This window comes from Scyliorhinus canicula, chromosome 9 (assembly GCF_902713615.1).
Source record: "Scyliorhinus canicula chromosome 9, sScyCan1.1, whole genome shotgun sequence".
Taxonomy (NCBI): domain Eukaryota; kingdom Metazoa; phylum Chordata; class Chondrichthyes; order Carcharhiniformes; family Scyliorhinidae; genus Scyliorhinus; species Scyliorhinus canicula.
The window spans coordinates 84,666,639-84,686,620 of record NC_052154.1 but is presented as its reverse complement, the minus strand read 5'-3'; the positions used below and the strand labels follow the sequence as shown (position 1 = coordinate 84,686,620).

The 19,982-nt window shown below is 45.7% G+C and overlaps 1 protein-coding gene across 8 annotated transcripts in view; it reads right to left on the bottom strand.

Moving 5' to 3' along the window:
* Window positions 1-19,982, bottom strand: part of LOC119971491 (RNA-binding Raly-like protein) — a 1,731,169-nt gene that overhangs the window by 640,906 nt on the left and 1,070,281 nt on the right. For all 8 annotated transcript variants that reach the window (XR_005461849.1, XR_005461852.1, XR_005461853.1 and 5 more), the window contains exon 4: window positions 14,534-14,653. Coding sequence is in view for 1 of the 8 variants with exons in the window: in XM_038807076.1 (XP_038663004.1) it covers window positions 14,534-14,653 (120 nt within the window). In the remaining 7 variants the exon portion in view is untranslated. The remainder of the gene's footprint in view (window positions 1-14,533; window positions 14,654-19,982) is intronic.

Genomic DNA, 19,982 nt, shown 5'->3' with positions numbered 1-19,982 from the left:
TTGTGGCTGTGAATCAGCTTCCAGGCCCGAACTGATGCAGAAACCCACACTTGCTAAGGTGATCCCTCACCCTGGGTCCTTATTGGTTACCCCCGGGCCATAAGACCATAAGATATAGGAGCAAAATTAGGCCATTCAGCCCATTAGGTCTGCTCCGCCATTTGTTCATGGTTGATATGTTTCTCATCCCCATTCTCCTGCCTTACACCCCTTAACACCTGATCCCCTTATTAATCAATAACTTATCCATCTCTGCCTTAAAGGCATTCAGTGATTCAGCCTTTCCACAGATTCATCAGCCTCTGGCTGAAGAAATTCCTCCTCATCTCTGTTTTAAAGGATCGTCCCTTCAGTCTGAGGCTGTGCCTCAGCTTCTAGTCTCTCCTACTACATCATCCCCATTTCTACTCCACCAAGGCTTATCAGTAAGTTTCAATGAGACCCCCCTCATCCTTCTAAACTCCATCAAGGACAGACCTAAAGTCCTCAACCGCTCCTCATATGAAAAGACCTTCATTCCCGGGTCATTCTTATGAACCTCCTGTGGACTGCCTCCAAGGCCAGCACATCCTTCCTTCGATACGGACCCAAACCTGCTCACAATATTCCAAATGGGGTCTGACTAGAGCCTTATGCAGCCTCAGAAGTACATCCCTGCTCTTGTATTCTAGCCCTCTTGAAATGAATGCTAACATTGCATTTTCCTTCCTAACTGTCAACTGCACCTGCACTTTAACCTGAAGAGAATCCTGAACAAGGTCTCCTAAGTCCCTTTGTGCTTCAGATTGCCAAAGCTTTTCGCCATTTAGAAAATTGACTATGCCTCTATTCTTCCACATTGTATTCGACCTGCCATTTCTTTGCCTACTCTCCTAACCTGTCCAAGTCCTTCTGCAGCCTCCCCGTTTCCTCAATACAATCTGTCCCTCTACACTGGTCCACGTGACCCACTTGGCCGATCAGCCCTTGAAGGGGATAGACGCCAAAAAAATGGAGGTCAATGTATTCTCCTGGTATCATTTCAATCATTCAAGGGAATTGGAGAGAAATTATCGCAATGCTGTTCTTCCAGAATTGACCATTATTATCTAATCATTCTTGCTTGTTACCTGATTTAGTTTGCCACACCCAGGAGGTGATATGGCTGCTGGTGTTGTGAAGGGTACTATAAATGCTGGTGCTTAGACTATCACAGTAGCATTGAGTAGGCTCAATGCATTGACATAAAAACGAGGAGCAGGGGTAGGTCATTCGGTCCTTCGAACTTGCCCCTTGCCTGTCATCATTTTCCGTTGCTTTGTATGTGTCAATAATGAAGGAGTTTGAGTGAGTTCAGTAATGAATTCCACACAGCTGGAACAAAATATCAGCAGTGTGGTAAAAAATGCCACATTTTGCTGTAACATCGATGTTTTATCATCAAAGTGCAGCAACTTGTGAAGAAAATGTTTTGTCAAATTGATTGTAGTGAAGTGCTTTGGGTCCATACCAAATACGATTAATTCTCATCGGATTCCTTATAATTAAAGTAGCTGATTATTCAACATTTCTTTTCCAGTTATACGCAACATGGAATATGCCATTACCATTAACTCACTGCTTTGTAGCATTGTGCATCACTTTCCATGTTAATTAACTAACTCAGACCTCCCTAGATAATAGAGCTTTCAACACAAATTCAGTCAGTAGCTGAGTCATACAATGAAGGTCTGACATCGGGACTTGACTGGTGCAGGGCAATGGGACTGAGTCGCTCCCCTAGGTGGGGGCGAGCCTTGCTAACCATGCAGTCAGGTTCCTGGTGAGTTTCCTGCATTCACAAGGGAGCCTTCCAAGAGGACCAAGTTGGAGGAGGGCAGGTTAATTACCTCCATTACTGGTAATCGGCCTATTAAAACTGTTACCCTCGGCCTACAATCCACCAGGCAGCCTCAGGGAACAGTGATAAAGGAAGACCTGCCTTTCACAACCTCAGGGAATTCCAAAGCTCTTCATGTCTAATGAAATACCTTTGAAGGGTGGCCACTGCTGCAATCTAAGAGACATGGTTGGGTGGATGTTCCATCTCGGCCTCCTCCAGGGGTCCCCAGCATCACAGATGCCAGTCAACCAATTCGACTCATTCCACATGATATCAGGAAATTACTGAAGGCACTGGGTACTGCGGAGGCTATGGGCCTTGACAATATTGCAGATGCTGGTTTAGCACAGGGCTAAATCGCTGGCTTTTAAAGCAGACCAAGGCAGGCCAGCAGCACGGTTCAATTCCCGTACCAGCCTCGTACCGTACCGTACCACAGAACTGGTGCTGGAATGTGGCAACAAGGGGCTTTTCACAGTAACTTCGTTTGAAGCCTACTTGTGACAATAAGCAATTTTCATTTCATTTCATTTCATATGGTGCTGAACACCTGTGCTCCAGAACCTGCCACACCCCTAGCCAGGCAGTTTCAGTACAGCTAGAACATATCATCTACCTGGCAATGGGGAAAATGTCCCAGGTATGTCCTGTGCACAAAAAGCAGGACAAATCCAACCCGGACAATTACCACCCAATCAGTACTCTTGGTCATCAGCAAAGTGATGAAAGGTATAGTGGATAGCGGTGTCATGCGGCACTTAGTCAGCAATAACCTGCTAACTGACACTGCACCTAGCACCACACAGCTCCTGACCTCATTACAGCCTTGATCCAAACATGGAAAAGAAAGCTGAACTCAAGAGTAACTGTCCTTTGACAGCAAGGCGGCATTTGACTTTAAGGAGCCCGAGCAAAACTTTAGTCAATGGGCATCAGGGGAAAACTTCCCACTGGTTGGAGTCATACCTGTCATAAAGGAAGATGGTTGTGGTTGTTGGAGGTCAATCATCTCAGTTCCAGGGCATTGCTACAGAGGTTCCTGAGGGTCATGCCCTAGGCCCAACCATCCTCAGCTGCTTCAATGAACTTCTCTCTGCCATAAGGTCAAAAGTGGGGATGTTTGCTGATGATTGCAAATTCGGCACCATTTGCGACTCCTCAGACACAGAAGCAGTCCATGTCCAAATGCAGCAAGACCTGGGCAATATTCAGACTTGGGCTGTTAAGTGGCAGGCAATATTTGGGAAACAAAAGTGCCAGGCATGATTATCTCCAACAAGAGAGAATCAAACCATCACCTCTTGACATTTAAAGGCACGACCATCCACTGAATGCCTCACTATCAACATCCTGGGGATTACCATGGACCAGAAACTGAACTATACCAGCCACATAAATACTGTGGCTACAAGAACAGGTCAAAGGCTGTGGATTCTATGAAGAGTAACTAACCTCCTGACTCTCCATCTACAGGACATAAGTAAGGAGTGTGATGGAATACTCATCATTTGCTTAGGTGAGTGCAGCTCCAACAAGACGAAAGAAGCTCGACACTATCCAGGACAAAGCAGCTTGTTTGATTGGCACTCCTTCCACAAACATTCACTCCCTCCATCACCGACACACAGTAGCAGCCGTGTGTGCCATCTACAAATTACACTGCAGTAACTCACCAAGGCTCCTTAGACTGCACCTTCCAAGCCTACCACCACTACCATCAATATAGACAAGAGCAGCAGATACCTCCTGCAAATTCCTCTCCAAGCCACCCACTATCTCAACTTGGAAATATGTCACTGTTCCTTCAATTCCTTTCGTAACAGCACAGTGGGTGCACCCTGACCACAATGGCCGCAGTAGTTCAAGAAGGTAGCTCACCATCACCTTCCCAAGGGCAATTAGGGATGGGCAACAAGTGCTGATCTAGCCAATTGCACAGTTTGCTGATGAATCCAAACTACGTGAAAAAGTTACCTTTGGGGAGGACAGAGTGAAGCTACAAAGAGATATAGGGCGTGATTTAAAGGAAAACAGAGTCCCGTTTTGGGAATGAATAGTGGGGTGCTTCTTGCTGCCTGCAGCACTGTGAATGACCCTGCTATCAAAACGGGACTTTGTTTTTTTTTGTGGCTTCATCGAGGGATGCCTCTCCAAGGCCGCACTTACCTCACTTACTGCACTGATGAGTTGAACCAGGGTGGCACTGACATGGTACCCGGGTGGCATTGCCATGGTGCCAGACTGGCAGTGCCAAGATACCCAGGTTTCAGCAGGAGTGCCAGGGCACCACCCTGCCCACAGTCTGACCATTTGAGTTTTCCGATGGCCTGGGTGACTCCCGCCCAACCCCCAGGTGCCATTACGCCTGTTCTGTGTTCGTGTGGACCAGTGTTAAATGGCGCCATGGCGAGGTCTCCGAGGTGTGGGCATTCGTTCCCGGTCCTGGGGATAATCGGGCGCAGACATATATAAATGAGCCTTCACCGAGTCGGGTGCGACGAGGCCGTTCGACCGCATCCACAGACAGGCTAACTGAATGGGCAACAATATGGCCGATGGAGTACAATGTAGAGAAATGTGCATAAGAATAAAAAAAGCAGAATAAGAAGCTTATAAGCGTGGATGTTCAAAAGGAGTGTGCTGTTGCAAGAAAAACAGAATGTTAGCGTGCAGGTGAAGAAGTAATTAGGAAGGCATGTTGGCCTTTATTGTAAGGGGATTGGAATCCATGAATAAAGAAGTCTTGCTGCAGTTGTACAGGGTTTGGTGGGATCACATCTGGAATACTGTGTGGAGAGTTGGTCTCCATATTTTAGAAAGGTGATACTTGTATTGGAGACGTTATAGTGAAGGTTCACTACATTGGGCCCTGAATGAGGGTGTTGTCCTATGGTGAACGACTGAGTAAATTGGGTTTATGTTCTCTGGAGTTTAGAAGAACGAGAAGCAATCTCATTCAAACATACAAAACTCTGAAGGGGTTTGATCAGGTGGATGCTGAGAAATTGTTTTGCTCTGGTCACAGAATCTAAAACACGAGGGCCCATTCTCAGGTTAAGGGGCCGATCATGTAGACTTAGATGGGGAGAAATTTCTTCACTTTTAAAGGGCTGTGAATCTTTGGAATTCTCTGCCCCAGAGGATTGTGGGTGTTCTATCGATGGTCAGATGTTTGGTCTCTCAGTGAATCATGGTATATGGGGAGTGGGCAGGCCAATGGAGTTGAAGCCCGTGATCAGCCATGATCATATTGGTGGTGCAGCAGGCTCGATGGGGTGAATGGCCTACTCCTGGTCCTATTTCCTATGTCCTTATGAACAAATCGTACAAAAAAAAATCAAAAAAATGTGGCAGCATATTTGAGCAAAGCAAGATTCCATAAACAGTGATGAATGAATGAATAGGGCGTCTATTTTTGTAGCAATCCTGCTTTATGAGGTAAATGTTGGCTAGGGCACTGAGGAGAACATCCCTGCTCTCCTTTCAAACAGTAACCAGAGGACCTTTTCCCCAGGATCCCTACAGTGCCCATCGAGTCTGCACCGGCCCTCTGAAAGAGCACCCTACCTAAGCCCACTTCCCACACTCTATCCCATAACCCAACCTAACCAGCTTTGACAAAGAGTCATCTGGACTCAAAATGTTAGCTCTTTTCTCTCCCTACAGATGCAGCCAGACCTGCTGAGATTTTCCAGAACTTTCTCTTTTGGCTAACCAGTAAATCTTTGGACACTAAGGGAAATTTTAACATGGCCAATCCAGCTAACCTGCAAATCATTGGATTGTGGAAGGAAACCAGACCACCCGGAGGAAACCCACGCAGACATGGGGAGAACATGCAAACTCCACACAGACAGTCGCCCAAAACCGGAATTGAACCCAGGTCCCCAGCACTGTGAGACAGTAGTGCTAACCATGGTGGTACCATGCCGTCCCTTCTTTACAGTAAGAAGTATAACAACACCAGGTTAAAGTCCAACAGGTTTGTTTCAAACACAAGCTTTCCTGCACGACTAGCTGTGCAACACATTCCTTCCAACTGATCTCACTGGTCAAATATGCATGCGATCAACCTTGCTCACCTCTCCCGCACACGCATGCATATTTGACCAGTGAGATCAGTTGGAAGGAATGTGTTGCGCAGCTAGTCGTGCAGGAAAGCTCGTTTTTGAAACAAACCTGTTGGACTTTAACCTGGTGTTGTAAGACTTCTTACTGTGCTCACCCCAGTCCAACACCGGCATCTCCACATCGTCCCTTCTTTAGAGCACCCTACCCAGGCCCACACTCCCACCCTATCTCCGTAACCCCACCTAACCTGCACACCTTTGGATACTGAGGGGCAATTTAGCATGGCCATTCCACCTTGAGAGGAATCTGGAGGATCTGGAGGTACGCCATGCAGACACACACCTGCAGGGTAAATGGGGCCTCAGTTTAGTGTCTCATCTGAAAAACGGAAATGGGCTGTGGGTGCTGGGTGGCCAAAAACTGCCTTGCTGAAATGTAAATGCAAATGGTGAGTTGGTAGCTGCCTCACCAACCACTTTCTTGCCATATTGCCTGGTAACCAGTAACGGCAGTGGAGGAAAGCCCACCACCCCTTGAGCTCTCGTATCTGCCAAGGCAGATGTAGAGAGGATGTGATTGGCTTTGGATCCCTGAGCTATGCAGTGGAAAATCAGCCAGAGTTCCCATTCCAGATCGCCGGGCAATAATTAATTGGAAATGGGTTCAGACATGAGGTGAGTGGGAGATGGTGGCTTAGTGGTAATATCACGAGGGCAGAAACCCAGGCTTGTGTGCTGAGGACATGGGTTCAAATCCCACCTTGGCAGCTGATGGAATTAAAGTACAATTTGAAATTGAAAGCTATTCTGTCATACAGTGACCAAGATTGTTGTACAAACAAAAAAATCATCTGGTTCACTAATGCCCTTTAGAGAAGGAAATCTGCCACCCTCTCCTGGCCACATGTGACTCCAGATCCACAACAACGTGGTTAACTTGTAACTGCCCTCTGAAATAGTCGACAAAGAGGCTCAAGACAATTAGTGAGGGTCAACAAAGGCTGTCAATGCCCACATCCCATGAAAAAATTTAAATAAAAAGGTCTCAACTATTAGATGAAAATGAAAATCGCTTATTGTCACGAGTAGGCTTCAATGAAGTTACTGTGAAAAGCCCCTAGTCGCCACATTCCGGCGCCTATCCGGGGAGGCTGGTACGGGAATGCACGGGTAGATAGAATGCACAGTACAGAAAGAGGCCATTCAGCGCAATGGTCAATGCTGGTATTTATGTTGATGAAGCACTCTCCCCCCCTCCTCCCCATTTTACTTCATCCAGCTCTATCAGCATGCCCATTTAGCCCTTTCTCCCTGGTGCATTTAGCTATCGTGCTTTCCTTGAAAGGCATTAATGCTTTTCACCTCAACAACAGCCTGTGGCAGCAAGTTTCAAACTTTACAGCACTTCAAAAGCATATCCAAATACTTTTTAAATGCTTGGAGGGTTTCTACCTATACAACACTTTCAGGCAGTGAGTTTCAAACCCTCACCAGCCTCTTGGTGAAAGGAAATTACTCCACAACTCCCGTTCCTCACCCAATTGCCCACTTGTGCACCCATCTGCGCCTCCAGTTAATGATCTCTCTGTGAAGGGAAACAGGTCCTTCCTATGAACTCTATCTCAGCCCCTCATAATTTTGTATACCTCAATTAAACCTCCACTCAGCCTCCTCTGTTCCAAAAACACAACGCCAGCCAATCTAATCTTTCCTCATGGTTAGAATTTCCAGTCTTGCAAATCTCCCCTGAGGTGTCTTGGGTGCGATCACATCCTTCCTCTAATGCACTGACCAGAAATGCACGCAGTAATTTGGCTGTGATCTTCCAGAAAATTCTCATTGTTCTTATATTAATGGAAGAAAGGATCCCCATATCTTTTAAATCACATTATCTACCTGTCCTGCTACCTTCACGGATTGTGGCCTTGTGCTCCAAGGTCCTTTGGCCCCTTTACACTCAGATTCCTACAATTTATTGTGTCATCCATTTTCCTTTTTGTCCTCCCCAGAAGCATTACTTCACTCTTTTCAAGATCAAACTATATTTCCCACTTTTCTGCCCACTTGACTAGTCCAATGATATTGCCCTGCAGTCTCCAGCATTTTTCCCCACTACCAAGCATATTGGTGATTTTCGTAGCATCTGTAAACAATTGAGTCATGTGTCTTACAGTGAAGTCTAAATCATTGGCATATACCATGCAGAGCAAGGGATCTAGTACTGAGCCCAATTGAATTCCACTAGAAACAGCCTTCCAGTCACAAAAGTACCCATTCAACCATTACCAATTGACCATTACCCATTAAAATTCTTCACTTATAACACATGAGCAAAGTCGGGGCAACAAAATTCCAAACTGATTTTCTGCCGACAGGTATTTGTCTTTTTCCATCATGCAATATTTCATATCCCTGCCCTCCACGAATCCCGGCGCTGGCGAGATCGGGAAATTTCACCCTGTGTCACTGGCTATTCATTTACCAGAGGCAACAGTCTAGAGGTTACTCAGGCTGAGAATTACTGGTGGAAACACCCGAACAGCCTTTAGAGAAGCTGCTTTCCCCTTACTATAACACTTAAGGTTTAGACACTTGTCTATTGAAGGCTCATTTCATATTGCATTGCACCAGCACCTTTGTTAAAACAGAATTATACAGAAAACTACACGGAAAATTGAATAATTGCGTTAAAGAGTCCATTCGACTGAATGATTCCATCATTTTAATTGTAATAAAGGAGATAGTGCACATTTTTCAACCTCTCCCAGTCTCCCTTTTGTTCTCTATTCTGTAGTTTTGAGTTGTGAGTTGGAAGCAAGCTGGATGCACGCATTATAAATTCAATGACACCACAGTATTTGACCTAACGGCCTTAGTTTTCTCAGTCAGAGTGCCTCTGCAGCCATTTGAATATGAGGGGTGAGACCTGATTCCAGGATCCCTGCCCAACCCCCTCCCGCAGCATTCCCGACATCTCCAACTTTTCCTGGCACGGGATAAGGGTGCAGGTTGTGAGCTGCGAGCCCGCACCCTTCACGTCCAACCTGGCTGACTCCATTGTAAGAGCAGGCATTTCCTAGCCATTTCCAGGAGTTTCCAGGAGTTCGGCCAGCTTCTCCATGACATGTGGTTCTTAGCCCCTCAGAGGAGGCGTGGACCATAATCTGGATTTGGGAAGCTTCTGAAAGGTAGGTTCAGAAGGTCTGAGTTGCCCATGTCCCTTTCATGTATCCCATGTCCCCTCAATTCCAACTCATTCCCCCCCCCCCCATCTATTTCCCATGGTGCTTTGTGGCCCACATGCCAATTCAAGATAATTGGTGTAAGAATTCTTTCAGTGGCCTCAATGCTTGACTAAGAGCCCAGCCATATAAAAAGAATCTGCTCAATAGAGGGTTCTGGTTCGACAACTGCTGAACTGTTGGTTAACATCTTTGAATGGTTCTAAGTTGTTCTTTCTGTGATCCCTTTTATCAATGCCTCAGTGTTTATTTGCACAAGGTTAAGGGGTGTGATGTTTTTGAAGCCCCTGTTATTGATACTGTCAGACTGACATTTTCAGAAGGCTGTAAAAGTAGTAGGTTTAATTTCAAAATAAGATCTATGAATGGAGGATTTAATGTCCAGCAGTTACACTCATGCCATCGCTACAATATGGCTCATTGGTTTTGTACACAGTGTACACTTGGAAGTGCCATTGGTTAGTCTGAGCTGGCATGGAGGATACGAAGGGGCCATGGGGCGGTAATGGGGAAATGTGTTGGAATGGGGACGATAAAGAGATGTGGGGATGGCGTTGAGTTGGTATGGAGGGCATGGGGGTGACATGGGGAGCAGGTGGGGTGGAAAGGGGGTGAGGAATGCAAGGTCCAGAGGGTCTGAGAGTCTTCAACACAACCGAGAGTCCTGATGAGCCAAAGAGGGCCTTAGCCCTTGGCTCGCCTTCTGAGGTGGGTGAACTTAGCTCCACCCCATGCCTGCATCCATCCCCCTACCATCTAGCCCCTACCACCACCACCCCCATCCTCAGGCCACAAATTCACATAAAATAGTACATCAAAAGCGGGCCAGAAAAATGAGAGAAATATTAGTATGGTGGGGATGTCTCCCTTGATAGGATTCAGATCTGCAGGGCGATTCAGCAAAATGTAATTTTCCTTTAAATGCTAGCTATGTTCAATTGTAAATGCCAACGATCAAATAAAATGATTGATCTTCTACGTTTTGTCACCAAAATGAAATTGTCAGACTTGAGTATCTTATGAAATGAATAAGTGTGTAGCTGCGAGGCCTTGCTGAAATATTAGTATTTTTCAGCATGATAAAAACTGCTGTAATGGATCTAAAATGATTTATTTGTATCACTGGCGCAATATTCTGTGCTGTAAAGTGGTTAACACGTGGCTTGATGCCTGTGGCTTCACAGGTAACGGAGCTGCTAGTGCGGTCACAGCCATCGACCCACGTCAGAGGAGGAGGAGGAAGAGAGGTCAAAAGGGCGCACATGAGTGAGCCAATGCGTCATCTTGACAAGTGTGCGTGGGGTGGATGACCATCGTCCAGAGACTGGCTAAGGATGAGCCTGTCCCTGCTAATCTGGGATGTGGGCAGCCCTGGCCTTGAACTGCTTACTAGGTTTTTTCAGAGGGCAGTTAGGAGTCAACTGCAATACTGTGGATCTGGTGTCACATGTAGCCCCGACTAGGGTGGCAGATTACTTTCCCTAAAGGGCGTTAGTGAATCAGATGAGTTGTCATCACAATTGATGTTGGTTCTGTGATCATTATTGAGATTAACGTTCAATTCCAGATTGTAATATTTGCCGTGGTGCAACTTGAACTCAATTTGTGAATGGCACAAAGCAGGGTGGGAGGGTGAGCTGTGAGGAGGATGCAGAGATGCTGCCATGTGATTTGTAAAAGCTGAATGAGTGGGCAAATGCATGGAAGATGCAGTGTAATGTGGATAAATATGAGGTTATCCACTTTGAAAGCAAAAACTGGGGGGCAGATTATTGACTGAAGAATATAGATTGAGAAAGGAATGTGCATCGAGGCCTGGGTGTCCTCGTATAGCAGTCCCTGAGTATGCATACAGGTGGAGCAGGCGGTAAGGAAAGCAATTAGACAGTTGTATGGGTAAGATGGGTATTCAGGGACATGGGCCAAATGTGGGAAATTGGGACTAGTTTAGTGGAAATACTGGGCGGCATGGGCAAATTGGGCCAAAGAGCCTGTTTCTATGCTGTAAACCTCTGTGACTCTATGACTCTATAGTGGAGTAACTGCTCTGTACTCTTGTTCTGTTGCAGTAAACCTTTTTCCTTTGACTCAACCTCTTCAGCTCGATGTGGACTCCTTATAATAGCACCCTCTCTGGGCGTTAACTTGATCGCATCATCGGGGAGGGCCTGGGAAGATCCTAATTGGAAATCCCACCGACGCAAATCCCATGCTCTCGCGGCTAATACGGCCGCTAAATCCCGACCATGGAGTCAGTCACCTTCCTCACCCGAGTTTGTTACAATTGGTGAGGTATCTCAACCAGATGGTGACAAATTTAGGGGCCTCACTCGGATCAGCAACTTTTGGGGATCCTCACCTGGGGCCTGTCATAACACCAGTTGGAAATAAGGACAGCTGGGTTGTTATACATTTTGGTAGGAATAACAGCAAAAGGGATTATTATTTAAATGATAAAATATTAAAACATGCTGCTGTGCAGAGGGACCTGGGTGTCCTAGTGCATGAGTCACAAAAAGTTGGTTTAGAGGTGCAGCAGGTGATTAAGAAGGCAAATGGAGTTTTGTCCTTCATTGTGAGAGGGATGGAGTTCAAGACTGGGGAGGTTCTACTGCAACTGTATAAGGTGTTAGTGAGGCCACACCTGGAGTATTGAGTTCAGTTTTGGTCTCCTTACCTGAGAAAGGACATACTAGTGCTGGAGGATGTGCAGAGGAGGTTCACTAGGTTAATGCCAGAGTTGAGGGGTTTGGATTACAAGGAGAGGTTGAGTTGACGGGGACTGTACTCGGAATTTAGAAGGATTCGGGGGGGGGGGGGATCTTGTAGAAACATATAAAATTATGAAGGGAATAGATAGGATAGATGCGGGCAGGTTGTTTCCACTGGCGCATGAAAGCAGAACTAGGGGGCATAGCCTCAAAATAAGGGGAAGTAGATTTAGGACTGACCTTAGGAGGAACTTCTTCATCCAAAGGGTTGTGAATCTATGGGATTTCCTGCCCAGTGAAGCAGTTGAGGTTCCTTCATTAAATGTTTTCAAGATAAAGATAGACAGTTTTTTGAAGAATAAAGGAAGAAAGGGTTATGGTGTTCGGGCCGGAAAGTGGAGCTGAGTCCACAAAAGATCAGCCATGATCCCATTGAATGGCGGAGCAGGCTCGAGGGGCCAGATGGCCTACTCCTGCTCCTAGTTCTTATGTTCTTATGTTGTTGCAGCAATGCTAGCTAAACCCCCAATCTGTAGGACCACAATGCATGCTATGAATTTGATTCTGGCTTTTAGCAACGCCAAATCTAATAATATGTACAGCTATTCAAGATTGGCAGTGTAAAAACTCTATTCTTAGAGGAGTGATGTAACAGCTGAAATGTTGTTGGGTTATTGCTTGATAGCTACCATCTTGGGATGCGCAAACATGTTGCAAGATACCTTTGGATGTGCTGCTATTATTTAGAGAACCAAGCACAGCTTTGCCCATGTGTTCTCCTTCCCTAACCCAATTTACACCAGTCATTTATGCACTGTTGCACTATTTGGAGTCACCAAGCATAGAAGCAGAAAGGGCCACTCAACCCGTTAAGCACACTTATTCCCCAGATCTACTAATAGCTTCTCTTCAAGCCATTGAGGCAGCTGATGGCTAGTTCTAACCCCACCCCCCCAACCCTCCCCCATTCCCAAATAGAACAAAGCAAAAGTCCAAGATTATTTATCTGTCATCACACGTCAACTGTTCAATCCTGACTTCTTTCTGCCCACACACCATGTGTCATTCTTCATTTCTTCACCATACTTTTTCCAGGCAATTAGTGAGAGATAGAAAGAGAGAGGCAGGGAATGAGGAGGTGAGAGGATGAGAGAGACATCAGAGGTACAGAGAGAGACAGACAGTCAAAGAAAAGGTTCGGGGGCTGGGAAGAAATACAAATCTAAAAGTTGGCTGTGTGAGAATAAACAAAATAAAAGTAGTTTTTGAACATGGTAGTTTTGGCTTAAACATTGGGCTAGATTTTACACTCCCCAGCTGGTGGGTTTGAAGGAGGGGTGCTGGTGTGGCAAGTAACATCCAATGGGTGGTATTACTGTCACTTTCACTCCTGCCCCTGATCTGCCTTAAATTCAACGGTGGACAGGGGATGTGTCAGGTGGCCAGCCTGCCTTCAGCCTAGTGAGGTTCCTGAGTGGTCAATTAATGGCCTCATCCTGTTGCCACCAGTGTTTTACCCATGGCGGAGTGGAGAGGCCCACAGCCTGCACAAAGGCCAGTGTCTTTAGTTGATGGTAAACGGTGGGATGGGGGAGGGGGAATCACATTTGTGGCTCCCCTGCGCTAATCAGAGGCACCCTACCAAAGCCATTCCCCTCCAACTTTCTTAAACCCACCTCTTGAATCCAGCCACTCACCTCCCTCACTGAGACATCCAACTTTGGACTTACCTGCTCCTGGCTAACACTACTTGGACTATAGAGCTGGAAGCCAATCCAAGGTGGGATTTCCTCTCGAGTTAGGGAGCGAAAGTCTGACCTTCGAGTAGTTACATTGCTCAGCCAATTATATTCAAGAATGTTCTATGAAATATTGATGATTGAATCTTCGAAGTGAGCTGTGGTAACATTAGGTTTCAATGAGAAAATCAGCTCAGGCCAGAAGCATCGGCTGTCCTGACACACAGCCGCTACCTCAAGCCTGGCTTCAGAAGCTGATCATCTCAGAGATGGGAGATTGTCAAAATAAAGCCACAGGAGCCAAATTTAACTTGTCATATATTCGAGGCACTTCCTTGTGTGAAGTGACGTGAGGTGACCTGAGTTGTCAACCTTTGTCACGAACCTAATCTGTTCAGTGAGTGGGAAGGGGTCCTCGACCGACCAATGTCAAAGCATCAAGTCTTCCTTGGTCAGGGCTGTGTGGTATAGAGGGGAAGTCTTACTCGATGATTCAATGAACAAATGCATCACACAATGTGACACCATACCATGCAGAGTTGACAGCTGCCATGCTTTTATTTCACAATGCGGTGACTCAGTTGACCTCAGTGAGGTAAGTGACCCCTCTGACAATTAGTTTCAAATGTCAGGAAGGGCAAAATCAGCTCGAGGGCCTGCTCTGATTGTCACTGAGTGAACCACCAGCTTCAGGAGTGCAGCTGAGGAGGCAGGGAGGGGGAAGGGTCCATCCATTGAAGTTAGCCACCATGATTGGACAACTTGGATAAATCTTCAGCTGGCACCGACAAACTAACGAACCCAAACCGAATGGGTCTGGGCTGACATAGAGGTGGAAGGTTTCATACATCTTGGGGGTGGGAAGCAGGGATGAGAAAGAAAAGACAAAAAAGGACCAAGTTCGACTCACCCTGCTCAAGTCTCAAGTCCCGCCAGCTGATTGCAGAATGGCATTGAAGACGATAGAGGTGTCGCCAGTCCAAAGCTTCCCGCCCTCCCGGCTGGAGGCGGATGCGTGGTGGGAAGCAGTCTGTGGGAAGAGAAAGATGGAGAGAAAACGTAAATCTAACAAAAAAGCCAGGAAACTGGAACGACACATTCAACTGACCTCAAATACTGCTGGAGAAAAACTCACATGCACCAGCCTGTGATGTTGGAATTTGCCCCCAGGGCTGTTTTCTTTCACATGGTTGGGAGTAAAAGAATGTTTCACAATAAATCCAACACTCCGACCAAAAGGCACAGGATTTTGAGAGGGCAAGAATGCCTCATCTTGCGCCTGGAAGGATATATGTGGAACATTTACCCCTAACATTCTCAATAATGCCAACTCAACCCAGGACAGAGATCAGGGTGGCCTCAGCTTTCTCTCACAGTCTTTTAAATGGATAGATCATGCTTCATTATCAGCATTGGTTAAGTCAGCAGCAATCTCACTTCCAAGTTCAAAGGTTGTGCGTTCAAGTCCCACTCCAGAGACACAAGCACGTAACCTAGGTGGACACTTTGTAGTGCCGTACTGAGGGGGCGGGGGAGGGGGTGGGTGGGGCTGTACTGTCGAGGTTGCCATCTTTTAGGTAAGGCATTAAATTGAGGCCCTGTTTTCCCTCTCAAGTGGAACTACAAGATCCCATCGCATTAGTGAAGAAGAGTGGGAAAGTTCTACTTGTTACCCTGGCCAATATTTATCTCTGAACCTACGCCTCTATGTAAATGTGGGTTTCCTTTTTTCTGTCTAACTTATCTTTTGGAAATTTTCGTCTAACTTATCTTTTCGAAGTTGCCACACGGCCAAGTCCAAAGCTGGACTCATGCCAACCCTAGACATCGTCCTATATGGTCCTTTCCTTGTACAATGGCCTCCCCAGTCTTATTTCACCCTTCCTCAACCATACAGCAGAACTGTAATGAGTTTATGGAATGTGAAGCTTATCCAACCTTTGAAGAACTACAGGAATCTCTTTATGGCTCTTTTATTGTGAGTTTTTTTGCGTGGAATTAGGCAGGGCGGTACTTCCATCTGTGCTGCCAACAAGGTTACACGAGTTTGAGTGAGGGGAGGGGGGGTGTCGACCTGATGGGGGAGGTTCCTCATGCCCAGTCATTGGGTACAGCAGTGGTAGGCATATGCAGTGAAAAGAGGCAGGTGAGCAAGGGCACAATGGGCCTTCTGGGGTTCAAACCCTGGATCTTGGCCATGATCTTCCAAGGAAGTTTATGTCAAGATGGTTTTCTTCAGCCTGCATATACAGAGTGCAAAGGGGTTGTCTGCATGATATTTTGTGGTTGGGGGGAGTCAAGTTTATTATTTGTAGCTTTTCACTCCACCACATTCCCCACTCCCCACATCTCGTGCACTCCTGTAAGCGTCCACCAGAAACACATAGGTGAGGAAATCCTCCTTTTACACCCCAACCCCAGCTCTCCCAAACCAGTAGAGTTGGGAAAGAGGCCCCATCATGCACATCCCAGCACCTAAACTGGGGTCTGATTTCCTCCCTCCCCCACAATGACAAAGATTTAAAGAGGCCATGGAAACATGTAAATAATTGAACAATGGAGGGGAGGCACTGACATAGTGGTATTGTTACTGGACTAGTAATTCAGAGACCCATGCTAATGTTCTGGGTACCCAACCTTGTATCTCACCACTGCAGATGGCGAAATTTAAATTCCATAACAATCTGGAATGAAAAGTCCAATGATGACCATGAAGCCATTGTCAATTGTCATAAAAACATATCGGGTTCATTAACGTCCTTTAGGGAAGGAAATCTGCTGTCTTTACCCAGTCTGGCCTACATATGACTCAGTAAGGCGATTCACTCTTAAGTGCCCCCTGAAATGGCCGAGCAAGCTACTGAGTTCAAGGGCAAATAGGGGTGAGCAATAAACACTGGTCCAGCCGGGGATGCCCACGTCCCAAGAATAAATAGAAAAATAATATTGCACATGAATGAGGCAAAGGAAATAAACTAACTCTTATGGGAAATTAAAAGTAATTCCTCTCAACAATACATAGAAACATGCATAGAAAATAGAAGCAGGAAGAGGCCATTCGCCACTTCGAACCTGTCCGACCATTCATTATGATCATGGTTGATCATCAAGATCAATATCCTGATCCCACCTTCCTCCCATATCCCTTGATTCCTTTAGCCACAAGAGCTATATCTAATTCCTTCTTGAATTACACAACTAGTTTTTGTGGTAGTGAATTCCACAGATTCACCACACTCTGGATGAAGCGTTTTCTCCTCACCTCAGTCCTAAAACCTCTCTTAATTTACACCCTTATCCTCAAACTATGAACCCTAGTTCTGGACACCGCCACCATCGGGAAAATTCTTTCTGAATCTGCCCTGTCTAATCCTGTTAGAATTTTGTAAGTGTCCATGAGATCCCCTCTCACTGTTCTAAACTCCAATGAATATAGTCCTAACTGATTTAGTCTCTCCTCATATGACAGTCCAGCCATCCCAGGAATCAGCCTGTTAACCTTTGCTGCAGACTTTCCTCAGATAAGGGCACCAGAATTGCAAACAGTACTCCAAGTGTGGCCTCACCAATGCCCTATAGAATTGCAGTAAAACATCTCTATTTCTATACTCAAATCCTCGTGCCATGAAGGCCAACATGCCATTTACCTCCCTACTGCCTGCTGTACCTGCGCACTTACTTTCAGTGACTGACACGAGGACACCAAGGTCTTACTGAATATTAATTATCTTCTCTTAATTATCAGAAGATTATCAGACCCTGGAGATTTATTCGCCTTCAATCCCATTAATTTCCCCAAAACTATTTATTTACTGATTTCCTTCAGCTTCTCACTGAAACTTGTGTTTCTCAGAACTTCCAGCTCATTATTCATGTCTTCCTTTATGAAGACAGAAGCAAAGTACAAATTTTGTTCCTCAGCCATTTCTTTGTTCCCCATTACAAATTCCCCCGTTTAAGGCTGTATGAAGCCTACATTTGTTTTTATCAACCTTTTTGTCTTTACATACCTATAGAAACCTTTACCGTCAGTTTTTATGTTCCCCGATAGTTTACTTTCATTTTGTATTTTCCCCTTCTTAATCAATCCCTTGGTTCACCTTTGCTGAATTTTAAGCTGTTACCAATCCTCAGATCAATTGCTTTTTCTTCCTAATTTGTATGCCTCTTCTTTGAATCTATCTCTAATTTCCCGTGTGAGTCATGGTTTGGCCACGGTTCTACTTCTATTCTTGCGCCAAATAGGAATAAACAACTTTTGGAGTTCACCTATTCATTCCTTGGATGCTGCAATTGCCTGTCCGCTGTCCTTCCTTCCAGTAATGGTTCCCAGTTGATCTCACACAATCTGTAAGAAAGAGCTCATACAGAGCCTTGTCACACTGTTCAAACATCCTGAAGCACCTCACAGCCAATTCATTATTTCTAAAGTGGAACCGTCACCAAATTATGACAGGCAATGTGTGCACAGCAAGAACTCACAGAGTGAATTGAGATGGATGACCAATTATATCTGTGTTGTGGTGGTGTTGTTCCAGAGATAGATGTTGGCAGGTGTTGAGACACAGATGGGGCCGCGTGGTTTCAATAATAAGGGCTTCAAATGCCAAAGTATGGACTGCATTAGAATCTGAGGAGCTGTAAATGCAATTGAACGATGTGCAATTATCAACAAGCACCCCCACTTCTGATCTTTTGCTGGAGGGAAGGCCATTAATTAAACAGCTTGAGATGGTTCGGTCTCGGACTCCAGCCTCCAAAATTCATATCCATCCTCCTTTTTGCTGTCGACAACACCTTCCATCACTATTGAAAGATTGTCGACCAGAAACATTAAGTCCTGTCTTTCTCTCTCTCTGCTAAAATTCTCCAATCCAGGCAATATCCTCGTAAATCTCCTCTGTGCCCTCTCCACTACAAATACATCCTTCCTATAATGTGGTGACCAGAACTGGATATAGTACTCCTGATGTTTCCTAACAAGTGTTTTAAATAGTTGCAGCGTATCCTCCCTGCTCTTTTATTCTATATCTGGGCTAATAAAACCAAGTTTCTCCTTTGCTTCGAGACCACCTTGTCTGCCTGTTTAGCTGTAGAATCATGGAAACGTAATGGCACAGAAAGGTGTGGTATTGTCACTGGACTAATAATCCAGCGACCCATACACCCAGTTTCAAATCCCAGTTTAGTATAATTTGAATTCAATAAAAATCTGGAATTAAAAGTCTAATGATGACCATGAAACCATTGTCGTAAGAACCCATCTGGGTCACTAATGTCCTTCAGGGAAGGAAATCTGCCATTCTTGCCTGGCCTGGTCTGCATGTGACTCCAGATCCACAGCAATGCGGTTGGCTCCTAACTGCCCTCTGAAATGGTCGAGCAAGCCGTTCAGTTCAAGGGCAATTAATGCTGGACAACAAATGCTGGCCTTTCCAGCGATACCCATATACCATGAAATATTTTTTTGTATTATAAATTTAGAGTACCCAATTCTTTTTTCCAATTAAGGGGCAATTTAGCATGGCCAATTCATCTAATCTTTGGACTGTGGCCCCATGTAGACACGGGAAGAATGTGCAAACTCTACACGGGCAGTGACCCAGGGGCGGGATCGAACCCGGGTCCTTGACCCCATGAACATTTTTTAAAAATGCACTCCAAGATCCCTTTGTTCCTCTACACTTTTTAACATTCTCAAATTTATTGTGTAATCCCTTGCTTTGTTAGCCTTCCCCAAACACATTGTAGCAGATTGAACTGCTCATTTGCCACTGTCCTATCAACTGGCCAGTTCAGTGAAATCTTCGTTGTCGACCAATATTTGTATCATCTGCAAACTTCTTAATCTTACACCTTCATTCAAGTCCAAATCATTGATTTGTACCAAAAATAAAACAAGGGAGCCAGTATTGAGTCCTAGATCCTCAATAGAGCCAAATGCTCGTTCGGTCAAGCAGAAATAAAGTTCCTTGGCGACCATATTTCACAGTTCGGTGTGTAGCCAGATGCAGACAAAGTGTCGGCGATCAATGCCATGAAGACCCCGGAGGACAAGAAGGCAGTCCTCTGCTTCCTAGGGATGGTCAACTTCCTTGGGAAGTTTATCCTCAACCTTGCATCACACACCACAGCTCTCCGCAATCTTGTTAAAAAAAACTACAGACTACCAGTGGCTCCCCACTCATGAGCAAGAGTGGCGTGAGCTCAGGGTGAAACTCACCAAGGCCCAGGTACTGGCGTTTTTCGACCCCGCCCAGGAGACAAAGATCTCCACCGACGCGAGCCAGGCTGGCTTTGGGGCAGTACTCCTCCAGTGGGACGAATCCTCCTCCTGGGCCCCAATTGCATATGCATCT